Source organism: Mesoplodon mirus, assembly GCF_964341445.2.
Source record: "Mesoplodon mirus genome assembly, chromosome: 3".
Classification (NCBI taxonomy): Eukaryota; Metazoa; Chordata; class Mammalia; order Artiodactyla; family Ziphiidae; genus Mesoplodon; species Mesoplodon mirus.
The window spans coordinates 163,517,877-163,541,971 of record NC_138978.1 but is presented as its reverse complement, the minus strand read 5'-3'; the positions used below and the strand labels follow the sequence as shown (position 1 = coordinate 163,541,971).

The 24,095-nt window shown below is 34.8% G+C and overlaps 2 protein-coding genes across 3 annotated transcripts in view; one reads left to right on the top strand and one right to left on the bottom strand.

Annotated features, from left to right (window-relative positions):
- The window catches only part of RALGPS2 (Ral GEF with PH domain and SH3 binding motif 2), a 160,419-nt gene that overhangs the window by 86,197 nt on the left and 50,127 nt on the right, over nucleotides 1-24,095 (top strand). The gene's annotated exons all lie outside the window — the stretch shown is intronic.
- Nucleotides 7,131-22,559, bottom strand: ANGPTL1 (angiopoietin like 1). The gene is made up of 4 exons (XM_082614468.1): nucleotides 21,713-22,559; nucleotides 10,199-10,392; nucleotides 8,641-8,911; nucleotides 7,131-7,319 (listed from the first exon to the last, which is right to left on the bottom strand). Exons 1-4 carry the CDS (start codon nucleotides 22,533-22,535, stop codon nucleotides 7,132-7,134), a joined length of 1,476 nt encoding a protein of 491 aa, XP_082470594.1. The 5' UTR covers nucleotides 22,536-22,559; the 3' UTR covers nucleotide 7,131.

Below are 24,095 nucleotides of genomic sequence, written 5' to 3'. Positions count from 1 at the left end.
TTATCTGCACTGCTCCACCACCCTAGAAACCTGGGGTTTTTGTTTTTGTTTTTTTTTACTGGATTTCTCCTCCTCCACTTCTTATATTCTCTGTTGAAGCAAGATGCATGTTTCTGAGGGTTATTCAAGAATTAGAAGCCAAAAGGGGGGGGGGAATGGCAAAAACTTAAGTTAAAATAGAGAACATACACTTTAGCATCCACATAATTTTGTACATTGGATTATTCATATAATTATCCCTATACCAGTTTGTGAAGAAGCATCTGAGAATGTAAGATGATTGTGGAACATTTGGCACAAACATTTGGTAGACTTGGGAAGGGAAAGTGAAACATTGAAACATTTGTCAGACAAGTTATTGTGACTCAGTTTAGTTCATTTCCAGCATGAAAATCGTCTTTTTAATGTAGTGACAGTTTCATTTTATCACAGACTTTGAGATTAAATGTATTCATTCCATCTATCAAAACATACATGCTTTTCCTAAGAAAATGTGAAGCATTTTCAACTTCATACAACTTTTTGACTGCTTGATTTATTTATGTCATAGACAGCTGGTTCATTTTCTCATTCCTAATCTTCAATACCGAAGTGTGTTGAAGAATGAAGATTTTACAATAGTTTATATCCTGTTAATATTTACATTGTTCATATTTTGTTCTAATTTAAAATGAATTAGGACTGTGGTTTTTAAATTTAACTTTTCTTTATTTCAAAATTTTTTACCAGTCATATTAAACTAGGCCCAGTGCAGATAGATGCCAAAAATGTCAACATTTACAAGATGCTGTACATTTGACAAGAGAGAACCTGTCCCAAAGACATTTGAAAGATAATGCTCATTATTCATATTGGTAGCTTCTATTTAACTATCTCTCTTCAAATATACAGAATTTGCATAATGCTACCCTTTATCCATTATGTCTGCAAAGGTTCTTTTGGAACAAATGTATCAACCCAAAGAATCTATCTACAGTGCACAGAGAAAAGGTGAAGGCTACTTATCTGTTTCTTAATGTGAGAGACATGATCCAAACTAATGGTGTTTTTGCACCTAAAAATTATGATCAGAACCAACCATTCTTTGTGAAGCTTCAAAAAGAATATGGAAGTTTGTATGCTGACAAAACTCTTATTTTGATACCGCCAGATTTATTTATAATTCAATGTGGATTAAATTATAAGAAGTAGAAAATGTTTTCTTGGCTTTCAACTCATCATCCCTTGAAAAATTGTCTCTTCTGTTGGTTTGCATTCAAGGTAAAAATTAGTCAGCCTGGACAATATAGTGAAAAATTCTTAGACTAAGGATACAGTTTTTCTGGAGAGAAATAGTTTGGCAAATCTCAAGGAAAAAATTGTTTTATATGAGAATTATTGCTTTAAATCTGAAAATCATTAACAGCACTCATTTGTTCTTGTCATTGGAGAACAATCTTAAGGAGCTTATTGAAGAATTTGGCATGGGAAGTTTTGCTTTGCTGGAGAGAGAGAAAAAGAACAGTGTGCAAAAATAATTTAGTTGTATGAAACATGATAAATATTCTTTCATGTGCATTTTCTAACCTCATTTCTACTTTATTTATGTAATTTTGGGAAGATGCAGTAGCTCAACCAGCTTAGGTGGTTTTCTGAGAAGGAAAGCATATGTTTTTAAAACTATGGAAATAAGTTGTTGCAGTTCTATACATTGCTTTCTATTAAGTAGAAGCAGAATGCTACAGAGAAGTTTTTTTAAACTCTCCTGCCCTCCTGTAAGACATGAGTACACTGTTTTGATGTGTCTACGTATGACTCTGCCTCTTGTAGAGAAAGTCCCTTGCCCCAACTTAAAGATTTTCATAATAGGCCTTTTTTTTTTTTTTTTAAGAAGAGAAAAGCTGTCCTTATATCCATCTGTAATATGGGATATAGTGCCCCTCTCATCCCCTGTCCTCTGACAAGCACCATTTTGTTTTCATTAATCTCTTTCCCTCAGCAGTGTATAAGCCCTGAATTTGTCTTGGTCCAGGGCTCTATGTTTAGCATATAGAATAAAAGCGGGCACTTACTTATTGGTTGACTTAATTAAATGATCCCTTTCTGGCTCTTCCCATTGTTCCAGCAACTTCATTTGTTTTAAATACAATACACTTATTTGTGTGCACTTTTGTATACAACTCCCTGCCCACCCCCAGTTTTCTTTTGGTGCATCAGCTGGCCATCCAGTGTTTGCTTAGCGCTATTCTTGGTGATAGATATAGAACAGGGATCAAAATGGACTTCGTTCCTTCCTTTGTGGAACTTAACATCTCTTTAATACCAAAGGCTCAAGTTGATGTCATTACCTTGTGAATAATCTCTCCTATATCCTATGTCATGAAAGAGGTACATAACATTACCAGGCCTTGATCGCAGTGTCCTCATCACAGCTAATAAGATGTTTAAAGCATGCCTAAACTTACAAGGACATTCAGATTTTATCTGATCCTCTTTTTTTTTTTTTTTTTTGCGGTACGCGGGCCTCTCACTGTTGTGGCCTCTCCCGCTGCGGAGCACAGGCTCCAGACGCACAGGCTCAGCGGCCCTGGCTCACGGGCCCAGCCGCTCCGCGGCATGTGGGATCTTCCTGGACCAGGGCACGAACCCGCGTCCCCTGCATCGGCAGGCGGACTGTCAACCACTGCGCCACCAGGGAAGCCCTGATCCTCTTTTATGTTTCACTAGTTTTTAACCTATGTTGATCTCTTAGTAGAATATAGTTCTTTAGTTTTACGTTATTTTGAGAAATTTTTGCTAATCTATGTATAAATATTTTCAAAAATAATAGCTTTTTATTCACATTTCTATTCAGATAGTTTCAACAAAGTCCAAAGCTTTCTGCAGCTCTCTGGGAATTAATGAGATTGTTTTCCTGCCCCTTTGGTAGAATTTTACTTGGTTAAATGTATAGAAATCTCTGACACTGATCTCAAAAATGCCTAATGGTCAAAAAATGTCATTGGCTTTTCATATTTTAAGAGTTTTATTCCATTTTCCTTTCTTTTGTTTAATTCATATATAATACACACCATGGATTACTTTACCTTATTCTTCTCATTAAGATTACATATTGAGTTCTAAAACAGCAATAAAGCATGTTCAGTCATTTTCTTTTGAATCTTGAGAATGAGCTCTGACCAAATGGCAGCTAGCCCTAGCTTTTTCTTTAGCCAGAATTACATTCCCATTTTCCATTACCTCATTTATATCCCCTTTTACCCTCATTCTTTTTTATATATTTAAAATTCTTCTAACATTCTTTAATGGTATATTTTCTGAAGTTTACTTTAGACCACTCAAAGACTTGTGATATAAAAGGGCTGGGGATGGGGTTACATTGATTTCTTTCCGATTTTCATAGTTTTTCTCTTAAGAGCCTTATATCTTTAAAAAATATCATGTGTAGAAGCTATACAGATCTGCATTTTAATCATAAACAGAATCAGGTTCCCCCAGTTCCAACAGCTTTGCCAGTAGTGTTTCCAACAGCTGATATTTCAGTAATGTATTTTGTAAATTTTTTAGCAAACCTTAACAGGAGACTAATAATAAAAATCTTAATGAGTAACATTTATTTGCAACTTAATCCTCTGCCCAACCCTGTATACTTTACATAAATTATCTAATTCTTAACAACAATTTATAAGATACGTGATATTATTCATATATTATAAGTGAAGAAACTGGGACAAGGGAGGTTAAATTCACTTGCTATAAAGATATGCATTATAACCATTTCATTTATAGTTCAAAGAAAGCATTGTGGAATTATATTAATATTTTGGAAATCTGTCTTTAGTTTTAATTTTGAGTTCATTCTTCAGTCTTTCCTGTAATTATCTATAGAATTACGATGTAATAACTATTGACCCCACTGATAAAATTGAAAACTGAGCTTATTTTTAGATGGCTTTTTGAGGAGGGGTCATGGCATCATCGTAAGTGGAATCATTCTTTTCTTAACTTAGTTATTTTCTAAGACACAAATAAAAGACTAAAAAATTGCTAGGATGTAATAATTTTTAACTTACCATTGATTAATTTAAGTATATAAAAATCATATCACATTAGTAAAGGTTTACAAGTAATTTAAAACATTTTCATGATTGTGGAAGTTTTTACAGGCTTATTATATTATTACCAGTAGGAGTCCTAAGAAATATAATGCTAGAAGAATTAGCACTCCTGTATCATGACTCATAGAGTCAACTGAATATTAGACTGAAAATTTGATCTTTATACTCAACCAGGCTTGGAGCCTGAGGATGAGCTTGTTAGTTCATATCTACTAAATTTCAGGATGGTTTCTAATATTGGCCTCATCCAATATCTCATGTTTTAAAAGTCTACTTCAGATATGCCAACTTTCCTTGACATTGATGGTATCCCACTGAGTGGAGAATAGGGTCTAAGTCATTTTTAGGATAAGCTTCATTTCATTTATTAAAAATAACTAAGCATAAATAATCCTTCTATAAACCAGCTGCAAGGTTATAGCTCAATCTTACTGAAGGTCAGGCAGCCACACCTTATTCCTTTGTAACCTGCAAAGTAGCTAGCTATCGGACCTTGCCTACCATACATGTGACTTATCTAATCTCTCACAAGATTCTCATTAGGCTGAAATCCCTTACTATGGCTATTCTTACCTTAATTTTTCTTACGGCCCATTCTCTTAACTACCTGCCATAATAGCTGACATAGCTCTGTTAGGTTTGCAAATGAAGATCATGGATCAGTGTAATTTTGCACCTGAAAATTTGGATATATTGTTTCTTTTAGTACATTTATTACTCACTCTGTGCAAGGCACCATGATAGGTAATGCAGAAAGTACATAGATGAGCAGTAGTAATCTGGTAGTTAAAGGCTACTGAGTACTTACTAGTGTCAGGCATTATTCTAAATGTTTTACCACATGTATTACCTCCTTTGATTTTCACAGTAACTACGTGAGCTAGGTACTGTTGTTATCTCCATTTTATAGGTAACAAAACTGAGGCAGGAATACATAAATTGCCCCAGGGAACACATGTACCTGGTAGATTTGGGCCACAAACCCAAGCAGTTCTGCCTTTAGGACCTATGCTTAGCTATGATATAATACTGCTTCTTTTTTTTTTTTTTTTTTTTTCCCCTTTTGCGGTACGCGGGCTTCTCACTGCTGTGGCATCTCCCATTGCGGAGCACAGGCTCCGGACACGCAGGCTCAGCAGCCATGGCTCACGGGCCCAGCCGCTCCGCAGCATGTGGGATCTTCCCAGACCGGGGCACGAACCCCTGTCCCCTGCATCGGCAGGCGGACTCTCAACCACTGCGCCACCAGGGAAGCCCAATACTGCTTCTTATTCCTTGATCTCAAGGAACTCACTTGCCTGAGTCATTCTTAAGCTTTCCAGGAACTTCAGAGCAGAGCTATATCACCTCTACAAAGGAGAGCACAATGGACCCTGTGGCCAAGGCAGTTAGCATTCAGCACAGTTTTCTAGTTTGTTGACTTTCACATGATTCTAGCTTTAATAATATTCCTCTTCTGTGAAAATTCTCTAAGACTTGTCTTTAATAGCGTTTTGGATATTTAAGTGAAATGCTGTAGTTCTGCAAATAAATGGAATGCCCTAGTAAAATTTTATTCAGTTAAGATTTGATGAAACAATTCGATACCTAATTTCTCCCAGAAATCTTACAGCAGATTTTTCTGGTTCTGGGGGTGGTAGAGAGGGACTTTAAAGCCATTCCGAAATGACCATAGGTAAAGCAAAGAATAACATCAGGGTTTGATGTTCTCTTACCTTCTTTCACCAGAAGTTTTATTTTGAGATGTGGCAGAGCAAAAACATTGGTCATGTTGATGGACTTGAGTTGTTCAGATAATTATCTTCAGTTTTGATTGGTTGTGCAAAAGTCTCAAGAGATTTCTCTAAAATTTTTAGTTCACAAATGAATTAAGGGAAGGTCAGCTCTAAGCAGAACATAATTTCTAGAAGAAAATTGTTCTGGAAGATTGGTAATAAAGTTGTTAGTTGCAAAGATGAGTTAAAGACACACACACACACACTGGAATTGACAGTTTGGACTAGGCAAACCCCTGTGGATTCCATTCTGAAGCTGTTGAATCTCAGTATTGGAAAAATATCTAACAGTTTCTTGAAGTTATTTTAGTCTCACCCATAAGTATGCAGTAATGCTTGTAAAGATGTCCAAGCTTTCTGACTTGACTAGCAGACAAGTTTTTTCTAAATAGTAAAGATCAGTAAATTAGGGAGGGAAAAGTATTAATAAATAAACTTAGAGTTATAATTCAGTTCTTTAAACCATTGGCTCACTAAATATTCTGCACTTTTGTAATATCAACACTTTACTGATATAACAACATAAAATAGATTTCAGGAGATTTTGATGTTCAGCAAATCATATGAAGATAATATTGAAAAATTCATTTGTATATTTCTGTTTTTATAAATTGACAATTGAAATACGGCATACGTTATTTTTTTATTTTTAAAGATACATATTTTAATACTGTGGGTTTCTTAATTCTTTTGGGAAATTGACATAAAATATATTGTCAGGAATTCATATTTAATTGTTTCATGTGAAAGGCACAGATTCAATTTGAAGTAACTTTTATTCAATGCAGAATGTTGGCAAAACTAGAGTTTTCTTCTAATTTCCTGTCTACATTTTTATAAATAAAATGTATTATTTTGCTGAAATCTTAAAATTATTTTTTCCATTGGAAGTTATAGCATTTTCATAAAGTTTTTAAATAAATTGATAAGGATCTTGAACATGATTGAATTTTGATTTAAAATAAAGCTAAAATTTGTTTTACACTGTGGCAAATATTTACATTTTAGAGAACAAACTTTGCCTGTATTTAGTCAATAATATTTTAAAAATAACTTGGATTATAGATACAGATTATCTGCAGTGTATTAAGGGAAGGTAAAACTACATTCATAAATCCCCTTTTATAGTTGTAGTAAAATTCATTTAAAAAACTATATCTGTAGAAATGAATTGTGCAAAATAATATACATGTAACATTTACATTTTTAGGAACTGAAAAATAGAGTTCTATGTCATTTAAATTGGAGACTGTCTCCCTTCAGTCAATAGGCTTGATCATCATCTGAGCTGCTCTCAAGGAGTATGAGCCACCTCGGTATTCAGCCCAGAATATTCCGTCTTGGTACTTGCTTCTGTAATGTCCTCCTCTGTACCATACTCCATTTAGGTTAGAGTGTGCACAGGCATTGTACCACCATCCTCCTTTATGAAAGTGGGCGCAGTTTCCTTTGAGGAAAAAATATAGACATCAGAGTAAAAGTTTCTTCTAAGCGTGGTACTCTGTAAACCATCAAATACTTATTCTACTTTTAGAACAATGGGAGTTTTTCTTACTGATTTCAGTTACCTTTATCTTCATAGTGTTGTTTCTTCATTTATTCTGTTACTGTTGCTTCAGTATCACCTACTTGAAGGATCACTTGAATTGCCATTTTTATTTTGCCCTTTGCTTAGTACATGCTTTTTTGTTGTTGTTGTTAAGTGATTTAATTTTCTGGCTAGCAGGATAAATAAAATGCAAGTAGTTTTTGTGTGCAAGAGAGAGAGATTGGAGAGATTGGGAGGGGAGGATATGGAGTTGCTAAACAGAGTAAAGTTTGGGGAAAATTGATTTTCAAAATAGCAAAAAAATAATATGAAATAATACTATTAGCAATCAAATGAATTTCTATAAATAAGCCATGTATTATGATCATATTTGTCTTCCTGTTTTACTCTTTTGCCGGTGTGAAATAGAGACCTATACACTGCTTGGCAAGACGCAGCTGAACGTAAAAATAAATCAACTGTCAGGGGTATGTCTTTATCAGAGCGAGAAACCTAGGTTAAAAAGGCAAAAGTATGTGAAAATTAAATTAAAAATTATGTGGATGGCCTAAATGAGTCTTTCTAAAGAGACTGTTTCCCCTCTGAATAAAGCTTTTTTGCTATTCCTATACCACATGCTGCAGTCGTCTTGCTAGTCCCCTTTAGCAAGAAGTACCTTTACCCCAGGTACCCAAATGGCTTGTTTCCTTCACTCCCTTTGGGTAACATTCAAATGTTACCTTTCTTGGCCAACCCACATAAAATGGCACCCACCCCCTGTTCCCTTATTCGGTTTTACTTTTCCTAAAGTACTTGTCACCACCTAACAAATCATCTTGTCTCCTTCTAGAAAGTAAGTTCCAAAAGGGCAGGAACTTTGTTCACTGCTGTATTCCTCAGCACCTACAACAGTGTCTAGCATATGGTAGGGGTCCAGTGGGATTTGTTAGCAATTTTAGGCAGTTGGAAGTTTTATTTCCAGATGAGTATGTTTTGTTTCCCATCCCCACCCCATCAAGTTAGAACAACAGAACCTTGTTCACAGAGTTCATACTTTGGGATTGCCTTAGAGAAGAGCTCCTAAAAGCTGTTCCTTTCAGCAGGTTGTATTCTCTTTGACTGAGTCCAAAACGACCTTTCTGAAAAGACTTTAATGGCAGTACTTTAATAACAGGGTTCTATTTAATACGTAGAAAGTGGTGATTCTACAGAGAATACACATCAGTTTTTTCTTACTCACCTGCATACATATCTTTATCTCTGTCCAGTGTGGTGAACTGTTTACCGTTATGCCACATCATAGAATCCCCAGCATTCCCCTGGTAAGTTCCCAGGCGCAGTCTATAGAATTCACTTTCAGGTTCCAGGCGAAAGCTGCTATATTCTGCATAGACTTTTTTATCACTCCAGTCTTCTAATTCAATCAACAACTTATAATTATCTTGATTGCTAAGCAGATAGATATTTTGCAGTCCAAGCCAATATTCTCCATCTATGTTTCCAAATCCTTTCTGTTTAATAAACAGAGAGCATGCTTACATGAATAAGTATAGAGATAGTAAACTTCTTATAGATAAGTTTTAAACATTCGATAGCATAAAAATATTGACAATTTAAGTGGTAATGTGACCTTCCATTTTTGTAGATCACCTGTTCTACTGAAGTCCCATATAATCACTTTGTTTTGTTTTGCTTTCTCTTAATTTGTCAGCATTTATTTGCACAACTACCTCCAAACTTTACAAATAAGACAAAGGCAGAAGGGACTAAAATTATTCATAGCGACTAAAAACATTAACTAGTAAACTACCCAGGCCCTTAAAAAGGGTTCCTGATTTCTCTCATACTCATAAAAAATTTTTTGTATATAGATATTGTCCCCACCATAGTCAAATAGGACATCTAACATTTTTATGATATTCAATAAAAATGATAGTATCTGTTTTAGAACAAATTATCTTCTTTGACTCTATTAAAAATAAGTAAATGTAAGAAGATAAAACAAAGCTCCTTTGAAAGATTGTAGGTTAATATTTGAAAAAAATAATAAATCAATTAACTATCCTATTTCAGTAAGCATTTGCCATTGCAGGTATGCAGCAGAATATAAGTTTGGTAAACCTGATCTTAATGCTAAATGTATTTTCAGGGGGTTATGTTGCAGGATTTTTTCCCCTTGTTAAAGTAGAGGACTTCCCGGACTTCCCTGGCGGTCCAGTGGTTAAGATTTCCCCTTCCAATGCAGGGAGTGCGGGTTCAGTCCCTGGTGGGGGAGCTTAGATCCCACATGCCTTGCCGCCAAAAACCCAAAACATAAAACAGAAGCAATATTGTAACAAATTCAATAAAGACTTTAAAAATGGTCCACATCAAAAAAATCTTTTAAATGAATAAGTAAGTAAATATAAAGTATAAGACCTCCAGAACATGACTGTTTTTCTAGGACTGTTTATCTCTGATTAAATATACTTGATAATGGGCACAAATGTGGTCATGATTAAAAAAGCAGTTGTCTTCTTAGAAAATGAAATTAGGATCAGTCTTTGCAAAGAATTAAATACATGTGTAAGTCATTCAGACTGAAAGGAAACATTTTAAAGTACATCTTCAGTTTCCTTTCTGCGTTTTAATTTTGACTTTAAAACCAGAGATGAGAATTGTCTTTTTGACAAATGCAGATAATGAAAAACATATGGATAGTTTTTTTTAACTGTGGATCTTATTTATTGCATATAATGACTATTATTGCAAGAGCTGCTTTCTTCTGCCTCTCCCCCACATCTGAAACACTGATTTACCTTATAATTTTCCCAATTTCTGAAGAAGTTGACAGAGCCATCTGTTCTTTTCTGAATAACAGTCCAACCCCCAGGATCCAAACTGTTCTCACACCATAACTGCATTGGTCCATTGCTGTTTTCAGGTTTGATCATATAAATCCCACTGACTGAATGTCCAGCTTCTTTTGCATGCTGACAGTCTTTGAATGGTCCTGTAATCAGAATATCTTTGATTGCCAGGAAACTTAATAGGAAAAGAGCCATATTAAAGTAGTTTTTAGTCAAGAGTCTTACCTTTGTATCTTTGTTTACAGATACCACTTTTTATGTATTGTGTACACAATACTCTACAAGTTAAAAAAACTAAATTTATATTAAAAAAAAACTAAATAAAAGAATTACCTCAGTCCCACTATCTGGAACATTAACTTGTTTTATCTTCCACTGTTCTTGCAAGTCTTTGTCCAAATACATACATTTTTGTATTGTTATAATTCTAACACACATAGAAAATTGGATTCTGTCTTTTTATTTTAACAAACATTTCCATTGGACTACAGTCTCCATTCTGGCACTTACAGTAGCTGTAATATGCAATCTTTGATGATATATCATGTTTATTTCACTGCCATTGGATATTGAGGATCTGATTGGATCTACATTGGATCTACATTGGATCTGATTTTTGCTATTATAAATAACACTGTACAAAGTGTCTTCTTATTGGCTTCATTTTTTCATACTTATAAAAATGTTGCAGGATTGATCTACTGGATCAAAATGGTGTGAACAGCTTTACAGTTCTTCATAGTGCCCAATTTTTAGTTTCCAAAATTTGATTTCAATGGAACACACTAGTCCCTTGAGATGCTCAGTGAAAATGGCATACCACAGTCAAATAAGTTTTAGACTGCTAAATATTATGTTACCCTTTCGGAAACACAATATACATTCACATATTAAAGACCGAGAAGCCCTGAAGTAAACCAGTTTCCCAAACTTTTGGAATCTTTTAACTTTTTCCCTCATACAACCATAAGAATACACTTCAGGAATGTTGGCAAAATGCCTTTCTAAAGTGTTGTATCAATTTATATGACTGATAGTAATTTTCTTATTTAATCTGCACAATGACTTTCTGATAGCTTACAGATGTTCTATAGATGAAACAGTTAACTAGCTAGTCTTTAAACCATAGGCTTAAACCCACTTTTTTCTAATCCCAGCATCTATGCTCTGAACTGCTGTGCTACAGTTGTCCCCATGTTATCTCACAGTTTTATGAATTCACTCCCTATTTTTTAATCCACTGATAAGTTCTTCATAAATTTTAAAATGACAAAACATTTTGTAAAATCATTTGTAGAGTGTCTTGAACTTGTGATTTCCATATTTTTTATCTAAAGAAAGATAGCTTCTAGCTTTACTGAACATTATTTCGTTTCACCCTTCTCCAGTGTTTTGATGCTTTGATTTTTTTTCGTAAGTATGTCAAGATATGAAGTGGTTCAGAAATAAAAATTACCCTAAAGATCTATTAGAACAACCAAAAAAGTATAGAAATTTCAGTTGTCAAATTTTATATTTTACTAAAAATTTTTAAATTCTGACATGTATAATTTTTAGAAAATGTGTGAAAGTAAGAGAGCTTAGTCAAGTAAAATTCGTCCAAGAAAGTCTGTACTGTAATGATAATAGGATTGTTGAAATTTTGAGGAATGTGTTATCTATACTGTGCCAAGTATATACAGGGTCCCTTATGGGGCCTTATTGGAGTAGAATTAATCTCATTAAATAAACAGTTCCACAGTTACGTCATTAGAAGGGATTCTTAGAGACTATAAACTCTTCCCTCTAGATTACTCCTTGAAGATGGAGACTGTTTTTGTTTTTCTTCTGACTTCATGTCATCACTGTTTTAACTATTAAGTAGACGGTCAATACATTTTTGTTAAGCAAATGAATCAGCTAAGTTGCCTTCACATTTTAAATAACAAGGAAATTGAAAACCACACACAAAAATCAGAGGTGATCAATTCTCTAGTCCATGTTTTTATTATGTTTCAGGTTTTTAAAAATTATAATACAGTGACTTGTAAGCACTACAGATTACTATTAAAAATTTGCAGAAACTGGAAATATGTAATGCTATCTTTCTTGGGTTATATTTATTTTAGGTATTAAATGTCTTAGTTATAGAGTTTCAATTTGATTATTTTTTTATCGTTTTTCTTTCTCTTCTGAGATTCCAGTCTTGCATTTATTATGAACATAGTTTCCTTTAAGCCGTAATAACTACTTTAAAAATTCTTGTTCCTTCTATTTCCTAGTTTGTTGAGAATTCTTACCATGAATGGATTTAGGATTTTGTCAAAGGCTTTTTATTTATCTACTGACATGATGATATGGTTTTTCTTTTTCCTTTTGTTAATATGATAAATTCTGTGGATTGTATTTTTAATGTCAAACCAACCTTTTATTCCTGGGATAACCTCAACTTGGTCATGTTATCGTTTTTATGTATAGATGGTTTTGATTTGCTAAAATTTTGTTAAGAATTTATGCTTTCATAGTCATGAGGATATTGGTTAGTTTGTGAAAGCTCATAAATGTTTCTTAAGCTAGGGAGGACTATTGTAAAAATAATGTTTGCCCTTTTCAGACTGGCCATAAATTAGATCACATTCCATGTAAATTCAGTGTGAATTATTTTTATGCTACCTACCTTCTCAGTTATTGAATTTAAATTACAGAGTATTCAGAGGCTTTAACACAGTGCTTTACAAAGTAGTCATCTTCAGTAACTTAGTTCCCTTTTCTTCTTCGTTGCTGACCTTGACACTTACTGCGCAATTTAAGTAGCTTGTGTAATAAATGTTTATTTAATTCATAAATTTAATGCGACTATTCAAAGATGAATATACAGTCATTTCTATTGCAGAAAAATAACGTATTCCTGAAAAATCTCGTGTTCTGCAAAACTGTGCACTAAAAATAGCAGCTGATGTTAGCTGTTAGCATACTTTGTGTTCAGCTGCAGTTACTTGCGGCACAGAACATTAATATGCTTGGGGAAAATTCCATATGAATCAATATGACTACTTTGTTTTACTGATATTATTCTCCTTTTTTATCAGTCACCTATGAGCTACTTCACATTACAGAAACACGCATCGTAGTCAAGTCAGAGAAGGGTAGAGAAGTTTAAATGAAGTATGATTTCCAGGTCCAGTCTTAAATTATTTTGTGTAATGCGTGGTAACGTGTTTATTTGTTTGCTCACGAGCAAGAACTGTAATTTTTGGTTGTGTATCCACAGGTTAACCCACTTAGGTGCTCAAATATTTGTTGAACTAAATGATTCCTGGCAGCCACAGTGGTTTCCTCAGTTCTGCATTATTTTTCCCAGAAATGTCTTTTCTGCATCTATGATAGGCTAGAAATCTTTAGGCTCCAGGGATAAGGAAACAACCATAGAGTCCAGTGGGAAGTGGGGAGAGAGAACTCCACTACAGCTTGCTGAGTACTCTGATTGAGTCAGCAGGGCATATGGGAACACTAGCTAAGAATTAGCTAACCTAGATTTGTGGGGAAGAGCTGGAGTCGGCTCCATCTGAGTTGAGTTGTGAAGATTGAGTAGGAGTTTGGCCATTAGGGGTAGAGGGTCTGATCAAGGCCACACATGGGTAAAATGTGTTGAGGCGTGGAGACAGAAGAGAGCTTGATGTTCCAGCGGAGTTATAAATTTTGCATGTCTGAAATGTCAGTGGTTGGAGGGTGGTACTTAGAGCTCTTGAGGTCGGCTGTAGGGTTGAAATTGATTTCTTCAGTCTAAGAATGCAGTCATCGTAGTTGTTTACCACGTTAACCAGACTTTTTTTTCTAAATTGTCACTTTGACAATAGTCAAGGATATCTGAGGAGCATTGCTCTTATTTTAAAACCTATTAGTATTGTAGTTAATGCACACATGAAGTGGTTTTGTTGCAATACATACAGGTATTTCTCTTATTTCAGAAATTTGCTTATTCTATGAATGTCATCTTTGTAAATGTTTGCTCTGCAGTCATTTGAGTATAGTTTTGACAGTTTACATTTTATGTTTAACTATATATTCACAAGTTGGACTTTCATTAGATTATTTGAATTGCTGTTAAAATATTTAGAAACATCAAGGTTTTGAATCTTGACAGAATATTTGTAAAATGCCATTTGTTCCTTTCCTGCTATTTAATAAGCCCTCGGATGTTTAAGCAAACTGGGGAGTTCTGGGTTTTCTAGATCCAGCTTTGATTTGATAAGACTTCAATTTATGCAAATTTAAAATTATCTTCAACTTTAATTTTCAACCCACTTTTTCATAGTGGGCTTCATGTTTACAGTTTGGATGCCTGTTAGACTTGGTTGATATAAAGGCCTAGGAAAATGTGGTTGAAATTCTTTTCCAAGACATATGGATAAAATTAGCAGTGCTTATAGCTATTTTTTTTCTCATCAGTAAAGATAGTAAATATCAAAATTTAGTATTTGTCTATTTTTATAAGTAAACCATTAACCTGTCTTAGCCCAGTGTATACTGTTGGTCTTGGCAGAAATATTTTCTCATTATTACTTGCATATCTTATTCATTTTCTGCTGTAGAATTAGGTTATAGATCATTCTTACATTAAATATTTTACTGCTTTCTCTGTACCATACAAAATGCTTAACAGGAATTCTTAAAATGACTAGTAAAAAAGTAGCAGCTTTATTTTTGAGAAGCCAGTTTTAACTTGCTGGTTTATATTATCAGAAATAAATTAATTGATTTATTTATCTATGATATTTATATACGATTCAGGAATTTGTTATTAATGGTTCAAAGGGTATAGACTGGAAGTACCTTTCTTTCAAAATAGGAATTTTATTAACCTTTTGTTTGCATTGAGTATTTTTTTTGAAATTTTTATCGGAGTATAGTTGATTTACAATGTTGTGTCAGTTTCAAGTGTACAGCAAAGTGAATCAGTTATACATATATCCCCTCTTTTTTAGATTCTTTTCCCATGTAGGTCATTACAGAGTACTGAGTAGAGTTCCCTGTGCCATACAGTAGGTTCTTACTAGTTATCTATAATATTTTATTTATAGTAGTGTGTATATGTCAGTCCCAATCTCCCAGTTTATCCCTACCCACCCCCTTTTCCCCCGGTAACCATAAGTTTGTTTTCTACATCTGTGACTTGCATTGAGTAATCTTGAAATAATCATATTCTATGACACAATTGCATTCTTCTCAAAGCGGGAAAATGGAATTCTGTACATTGAATTTGAAGTACCAGTCTCTTTCTTCCTCAGTTTCTGTGATGATTAAAATTTGTATAAGACTAACAAACTCCAGTTAACAGGTCTGATTCATCATAGAAAGAAAAACATTGACCAGTCATGCCACATATTTTCCAACATGTTTTTTTTCATTAAGAACCCGTATTTTGAACAGAACAGTGGGTTAAAAAAGACAGGAGGGGGCTTCCCTGGTGGCGCAGTGGTTGAGAGTCCGCCTGCCGATGCAGGGGACACGGGTTCGTGCCCCGGTCCGGGAAGATCCCACATGCCACGGAGCGGCTGGGCCCGTGAGCCATGGCCGCTGAGCCTGCGCATCCGGAGCCTGCGCTCCGCAACGGGAGAGGCCACAACAGTGAGAGGCCCGCGTACCGCAAAAAAAAAAAAAAAAAAAAAAAAGACAGGAGGTTTCATACTTTGAATAGCACCTTTACTGGGAACCATCTTTATTTAACCTACCTCTTCTCTTTCTATAAAGAAACTGTTTAATTACTAAAGTTAAAAGGAAAATCGTTTTCTTTTTGTTGTTGAATTCCTCATTAATTTTCTTACTTTGTCCCAATCCTGTGCTCTTTGTGATAGGAGAAATAGGACAAAAGACAAATAATTGGTCAGCAAGTAAAATCTTTTAAGAGGTAAACTTTTTAATTGGGTTGTGAGTTAAGCATAAGGTAAGTATATTCAACAGCATTTCTGGACTGGGAAATTTGAGGCAAATACTTTCTAAAGTGATAATAGATTCTTTCTTGTATTAATGTATAAGTTTAAAATGCAGTTAGCAACCTGAGCTTTTATATTGAAGTTACTTAAGAATATACCAATTATTTTTTATAACTGGTTAATGGAATCTTACTTCAGCCCCTTTGCTTAACCAGTCTTCTTTAGTTTCTCTTAGTTTAAGTGCTAATATAAATATGCCACTGAAACCAATTGCATTTTTAAAATTTACTAATAGGAAACATTATAAATAATTGAAAATTAGCTTATTACCCACTAAAAAGCATTTTTTTTAGTTTCTAATGACTGTTTTTCAAATTTAACTTTTTAAGCTTACCTTTTATATTCCCATACGTGGCAAGGCATGTATTGGAAAGTGCACTCAAAAAATGTAATAATGATATTCAGACTGTACACAAAGCATTTTTACATGCATCACCTCATTTAGTCATCACAACAAACTCTTTTAGCAACTGGGCCTCGGAAAAGCCTGGCCAGAATCCAAGTTTCCTGGTATTCAGATCTATTCTCTAACATACTATGAAGGAACTTTCTCAACTTCATTCACCTACAAGGAATGAACTTATTTTTATAAATACACCATTTGTAAAAGGAAAAATGTGAACCCTTTTATGAAAGACGAACCCAAAATTTAGCCAATTAATAACATTAACAGTTAAGAATTGTTTTGATGGCAGTTTGCCAAGTGTATAGTTACATTCTTAAACATTTTGTTTTTTAGGTAGAGGGAAAGTAATGTTTCTGGAGATTATTTATTGTAAACCAACAAAAGTATTCTGTTATTTGCCATAAGTTCATAGTAAGTTTGTTCTCTTGAGGTGCATTTTTCTTGTAACCATTTTGAACGAAAATATAAAATTGTCATTAAAACACCTTTTTAAAAAATGCTGATAAATAAAAAGAAATGAAATTGAGTTATTTGTAGTGAAGTAGATGGACCTAGAGACTGTCATACAGAGTGAAGTAAGTCAGAAAGAGAAAAACAAATACCATATGCTAACACATATATATGGAATCTTAAAAAAAAAATGGTCCTGAAGAACCTAGGGGCAGGACGGGAATAAAGATGCAGACATACTAGGGAATGAACTTGAGGACACGGGGAGGGGCGAAGGGTAAGCTGGGACAAAGTGAGAGAGAGTGGCATGGACATATATACACTACCAAACGTAAAATAGATAGCTAGTGGGAAGCAGCTGCATAGCACAGGGAGATCAGCTCCAGAGCTTTGTGACCACCTGGAGGGGTGGGATAGGGAGGTTGGGAGGGAGGGAGATGCAAGAGGGAAGAGATATGGGAACATATGTATATGTACAGCTGATTCACTTTGTTATACAGCAGAAACTAACACACCATTGTAAAGCAATTATACTCCAATAAAGATGTTAAAAAAAATGCTGGTAAGATATATATCACATAAAATTTACCAGCCTAGCCATTTTTAAGTATACAGTTCAGTGGCATTAGTACATTTTCATTATTGTACAGTTAATCTCTATAACTCTTGTCATCTTGCAAAACTAAAACTCTGTACCCATCACATAACAACTCCACATCCTCCCCTCACCCCAGCCCCTGGCAGCCACCATTTCTACTTTCTATCTCTACAAATTTAACTACTCTAGGTACCTCGTATAAGTGGAATTGTACAGTATTTGACTTTTTTGTTACTGGCTAGGACACTTTTTAAATAATACATATACATTATGCATTTAAAGAGTTTAGAATGATCATGTACCTACATGTAGAGTGCAGTAATATGAACTTCTTGGTGCCAGAAGCATATGTAAGTACAGCAATAGACATCCATCTTTGCCCTTTTTTGTGCAAGTACCCAAACAGCTTAGACATATTTTCCAGTCTGACATAAGAGTAATATGAACAAAGATTTTAGCACATTATATGTAAAGAAAAAATAGCAAGTCTATTTATTGTTGCTTGTAGTAGTTTATATTTGATAAGAATCACAGAATATTAGAACTAGAAAGAGGTGTTAGAATCTTCCAGTCCAACCAGCACTCTCTAATTTTACAAACTAGAAAACACAGGCAAAGTGACTTACCCAGGGTCAATAACAAAGGAAACAAGTTTCCTTAATTCTGTGCAGTTTCCCTTGTAGCTAATTATGTCCTTGAATTTCAGAGACCAACATTTATAGAAAAAAATAAAAAGTTAATGTTTACTTATAACAACAAATAAATAATGAATAACAGAAAAAGTTATGCACGTGCTTAATTTTTACATTAAGGATTGGTTTATTTTGGATATATACACCATTGTTTCATTAAAGCAAAAGTCTGTTTAATGGGACCTTTGATATGCTAAATCCTCAGCATGAGATTTAAGTCTGTAATACTAGATTTTTTTGCACTACAGCTCAATGTGTAATAAAACCTAGAACTGATGTATCTCATTTTGCTTAGGCATTTTTCGTGTGTCAGTGTATGAATATGTGAATAATCATTTCTTCTAGAACTGGTGATACCTCTAGTTAAGATCAGTACCCACAGAAAATACTCCATGGCAGTCATCTTCATACTTACATAATTGTACATCCCATCAGTTAAAAAAAATTTCACACACTTCAGATATGTTTATTTATAAATTGTATGTAAATTGTATGTATTATAAATTGTATGTAAAAACTACTGGTAAATTGTATACAGTAAAAGCTTACACAAGACATATTTTAAAAGAATATAGAAATATATTTTTTTTTCTTTCTATACCCAGGTGATCATTTCATACACGTTATTCCTTTGGAAATCTTAATAATGATCATCATTTGCCTGATTTAATGGAACACTAGCCAGTTGTTACTGTTAGAACACTATAAAATGAATGACTCCAGTACAATAGAATGTGTTAAAGTACTTTCATGAAGGTCTTTGGAATGACAACTTTACAAATCTCTATAAAAATGTAGTTATCAAGTCAACCAGCATTTATTTAGCATCTGCAAATGACACAGTATCCATCTACCAGGAAGGAGCTTGTATTGTAGATGGAAGGCATTTTATTTAGATGTGTGTATAAGTACTGTGTGTACATGTGAAGGTAACTGATAATTCAACAGTGAATATAAGAAATGTTGTGTCTGTGTTACAGAGAGTAGAGACATTCTAAGGCACAGAGGAACCCTTTCCACCTGCCCCCAGCCCCGCCAAGGTCACCCATCTAGAAATCCAGGATGTCTCTATCCTCTAGCTGCTTCCATAGATAATTTGGATCTAAGTTAGAGTTCTGGCTCTGAATAGAAATAAGGGACACATGCGTGAAAGACTGAAAAGCAACATGGATAGAACTTAGTTGACTACATGTGTGGGACAGGAGGGAAGTGTCAAAGATGAGCCAAGGGAATTCCAAAATGGGTAGTAACATACACCAAACTAGAGAAGTCAAAATCCATTTACCTATCAATTTTACTTACAGAAATTTATATCCTGAGAGTATAATCATAGAGGAAAAAAAAGAACGAAGTTAATTTTTAAAGTTGCAAGAATATTGGTTACCATGTCTATGGGGGCGGGGGATGAGAAAGACCTGAAGGTTACTACCAGAGTGTTAACTGTAGTTTATTTCTGAGTATTTGGATATTCAGCAAACCTTTTTACAAAGTTTGTTAGTGTTTTCTAGATTTTCTTCGGTAATTATTGCTTTTATAATAATAATTTACTTATTTCTAAAAGGAGAATGCCAGTTTGAGGAAAAGATTGTTTTAGGGTTCAGTTACTAATTTATTTATTCGTTCTTCAAGTATTTATTGTAGTGCTTACAATGTGCTGAGTACAGCATGCCAAACCTAATCCTGGCTAGATGTTTGAGAGAGAAAAATGAAAAGACAGTTCACTTTCTTCCAGAAGCATTCAGTCTAGAAGAGAGACAGACATGCAAACAAATAGCTCCAGTGTAATATGATGTAAAAAACATAGTCAAGGCATAGTCAGCAATTTGGGGAAGGAGCCATCTAGATACGTTTGTTTGAATCTGAGTAGGTATAACATTTAAGACACTATTTTAGCTAAGCCTTGAAATCTGCCAGGTTGACAGATAAGCTGAAAGAAGGCATTTCAGTAGAGGAAGCAGCAGCATGTGAGGTAATGGTCGAATATCCAGATGCAAACATCTAGCTTTGGTTACGATCAAGAGGGAGAGCTCCATGCAGGAGTCATCTGAGCAGTGGTGATACCTGTAGCCTTGAAGTAGTATAGACCTCTAAAACAGAGTATCTTTAAGAAAGCCTTTTTAAGCCATAGGAGAAGGAAAAAGATGCCAGTTGAAGGACCTAGAGAAGTAGGAAGAGTCAGAGTATTATGATGTGGAGGCCCAAGAAAGCAGAGATGTGAATGGTCAGTGGTGTCCACTGCTGCAGAAAGACACGTCCACTTTGTGATGTACATACTTCCAGTCTTTGTCTTTGTTCTGTGTTTTTGTTGTTGTTTAAAATTATTTCATAGTCTGTGTGCAGTTTTTTGTCCTGCCTTTTCAGAAAGTAAGTGAATGAACTGTAATTAATTTTTTTTTTTTTTTTTTTTTTTTACTTTTGGGCATTTGGGTTTTTTCCCTTTACTCCAAGAAAACAAATCAACTTGTAAAGAATTCAGGAGAATGGCTTATGAGAAATTGGATGTAGGTGTAAAATAAATGTTTTCAGAAAGTTAGCAGTGAGCTTATTACTAGACTGCAACAAAGATGAATTATTCATCTTTTTATTCTGGGCACCTTGATCAGTGACTGATAATGAAGGGAAGAAGGAATGAAATTAGAAACAGAGGTAGAGATATTAGGATCAATTCTCAGGTTTTTTATGTATTGAAAACTTACTTATACTTACATGGTTACAGGGTACAACGGTAGGATTTTAGCTTTGGAAAATAGGAGGGATATCTTTTCCTCTTGAGACTGAGGGCAAGAAGGCATGGGTTTTGTGCAAATGTTTTCAAGATAGGAAAGCACAAGGAACCTAGGCCTGAGTAGACTTAATCTCAGCACAGCAGTAGGTGGTGCATGTGCTGAGAGTGGAGATAAGAGGGGGTTAATTCTAGGCTTTAGGAGAGTGAAAGCAAATTATTACATGTTCCTTTTGAGGACAATGGTGATGGGAAGAGCATCAAGAGGTAAATGAAAGGATTGTTTAGCAGTCGTGAGGATCTAGTTGGAGTCCGAGAGGATGGTCATAGAGGTTAGGAGTGGACTGTGGACTCATTCCTGTCTCAGTGCTAGTAATTTAGATTGTAAGAATTTGGATGAAAGACTACTTTTTCCACGAAATATACTGTTTCTATGAACTCTTAGAGCTGAGAGATGTATTTAAGATCAATTCTTGGTTGATAGAAAACAAAAACAAAATTTAATGTTCATGTATAATTACATCACCAAAATGAAGAATAGGCATGTATTACGAGCATTGTCTCATAAACCATAAAACATATTAACCTTGTACTTCCATTTTTAATGGTAAGAGGTAACTCACCTTCATTGATGAAAGTAACTGGTGGTATCTTGAAAGGGCTTTTGGTGGGAGAAGTTGCCAGATCAGGTGGTGGCATTAAATCTCTGGGATAACCTGGATCCCTCTGTATCTCATTGCCTCCTAGCAGACCAGGAGTATACTGATAACTGTTAGGAATGTGCTGTGGCACTACCTGGACGAGAGGAGGAGACACATGGGGGTCTTGTCGGGAAAATATCCTCAAGCACTGTTCTTCCAACAAAGTGATCATCACAGACTGGTTATTGACAAGATCAGTCAAGGAAGCATATTTCAGCTCTAGTTCCCTGTACCTTGTTGCCATCTTCAACATTTCTGTGGTGACATTGAGGATTTTATTTTCCAACTGGGAAAGTTCGAGTGAATTATCCCTCTTACGGATAATCTCATGTAATAGTTGCATATAGAGTTGAGTAACACGAGAGTTCATGTTACGGCTTTCTTTTCTCAGCAGCTTTACCTCATTGACAATGTTTCCATCTACATCCACCACCAATTGCAGGACATCTATCTCCCGCTTCTGCTTGGAGAGCACGTCCTTCAGGTTTTCAAGGTCCATCCTGGTGATCATGTCTTTAATGGTACCTGCATCTTGCCCTTTGGTATTGACACATATTGGCCCTGTTATTTTTTGTTCAGGTACCAGGAATGTGTATGAACATTTCTTTGCTTCCTCTTTACCATCTGTGGCACGAGGGTATCTCCTCTGGGTTATTTTTTTAATTTTGAACTGTCCTCCTCTGCAATGTCCAATGCCCATTAGTAGGAAGAATAGCACACTTAGGGTCCAGATAAAAGCCTTCATTTTGAAATGAGGTTGTATGATGTCTTAAAAAAAAGAAAAACGATGAAGGGAAAAAGTAGAAAAGAATTGATATTAATCTACTTTTAAAGTCAGTAACATAAAAAACTATCTAAGAGAAAAACTGAATATCTATTGGTGTTAATAAATTGGGCCAGAATTGAAGTTATTAATTTCTTAAATTCAGTATTAAGCACCTTCCTATTTGTTTAAAAATTAGGTTTCAGAGATGAGCTCTCCAACTACCACCTTATTGTAATGCTTTTTGTTCCCCAGCTCAATGAGCAGATCTTGGTGAGTGCCCACTGTGTGCTGAGGCATATTGTTAGATGCTCTTGGGGCTTCTGAGACCCTAATAAGACACTTTTCTTACCTTTAAAAAGTTCACTCGCTATCTTAAGGCTTGGAAAATGGTACATAATGTTGGTAAGGCATTAATTAAAACATCTTCTCTAACTAGTATGAAAGTTGCCAGTGTTTTTTATTTATATTGTGCGGTTTCAATTAAATTGGCCCTCTCTAATAAGTATCTTTTTTATCTATCAAATTAAAAAAATATTTTTAGACAAATCTAAAACCAGAAAGTTTTAGCATCATATTTTTTGTTTGTTTTTGTAACATGTCCTTTTGGGATTGATGACAAGTTTAAGAATGATAGCATGCTCACAGTCATTATTGTGGGTAATTGTGTTTCCTAAATTGTAATCATATATATGCTCTAAGCTTATATATGATTCAGCAGGTTCATTTTTCTAACAGAAGTTCTACTGAACTTCATTTTAGTAAAATATTAATAAATTTTTATAACCATTACCAAGGAAAGAAACTCATCTGTCATAGAATCTGATCGTTAGAGTTGGAAAGTACTTTAAAGACCATCTCATCTCATTCAAGACAAGACCTCTTTGCTCCCATGGGTATGTTGAAAGCCAAGGCCACGGCCACACAAATAGGTAATATTGGAACCAGGTCTAGAATTCAGGTTCCCTGGCTCTTCAGTCAGTGTTTATAGCAGTGACACATACGCTAAAATGTGTGCTTGGAATGTTCCATTTTTGCTGTGGCAGATACATACTTGCCTTTTATAGTACAATTTCTATAGAAACACTCGAGGAAACCATAAGAGTAGTTCCAAAAACCAAAGCTGCTTTCTTTTTCTTCAGTTACCTCCCTAAAGAGTAGTAGCAGTTAGAATGAGTAAGATGTGTCACCCCATCAGGTTCATTAACAAGCTGCTATAGTATAGCCCACCTTCTCTCTCTTACAAAGTTGATTCCTGTCTGCTGTTTCTGAAGGATGGCAGTGGATATACTAAGAACTTTTCTATCCCATTTTCCACCCAGGTACTTGTTTTTTGCTTTGGGGAGCCAGGTCCCAAGTTGTTTATGCCTGCTATTAATAAATAGCAATGCAACAATAACAATAGTTCATTTTTATTGGGTGCTTGTTAAGTGCCAGGCATTGTTTCAGCCTTTTACATGTATTAAATCATTGACATCTCACCACAACCCTCTGAGGTAGATTATTATTATCCTCATCTTCAGATGAAGAAACTGGCATCCA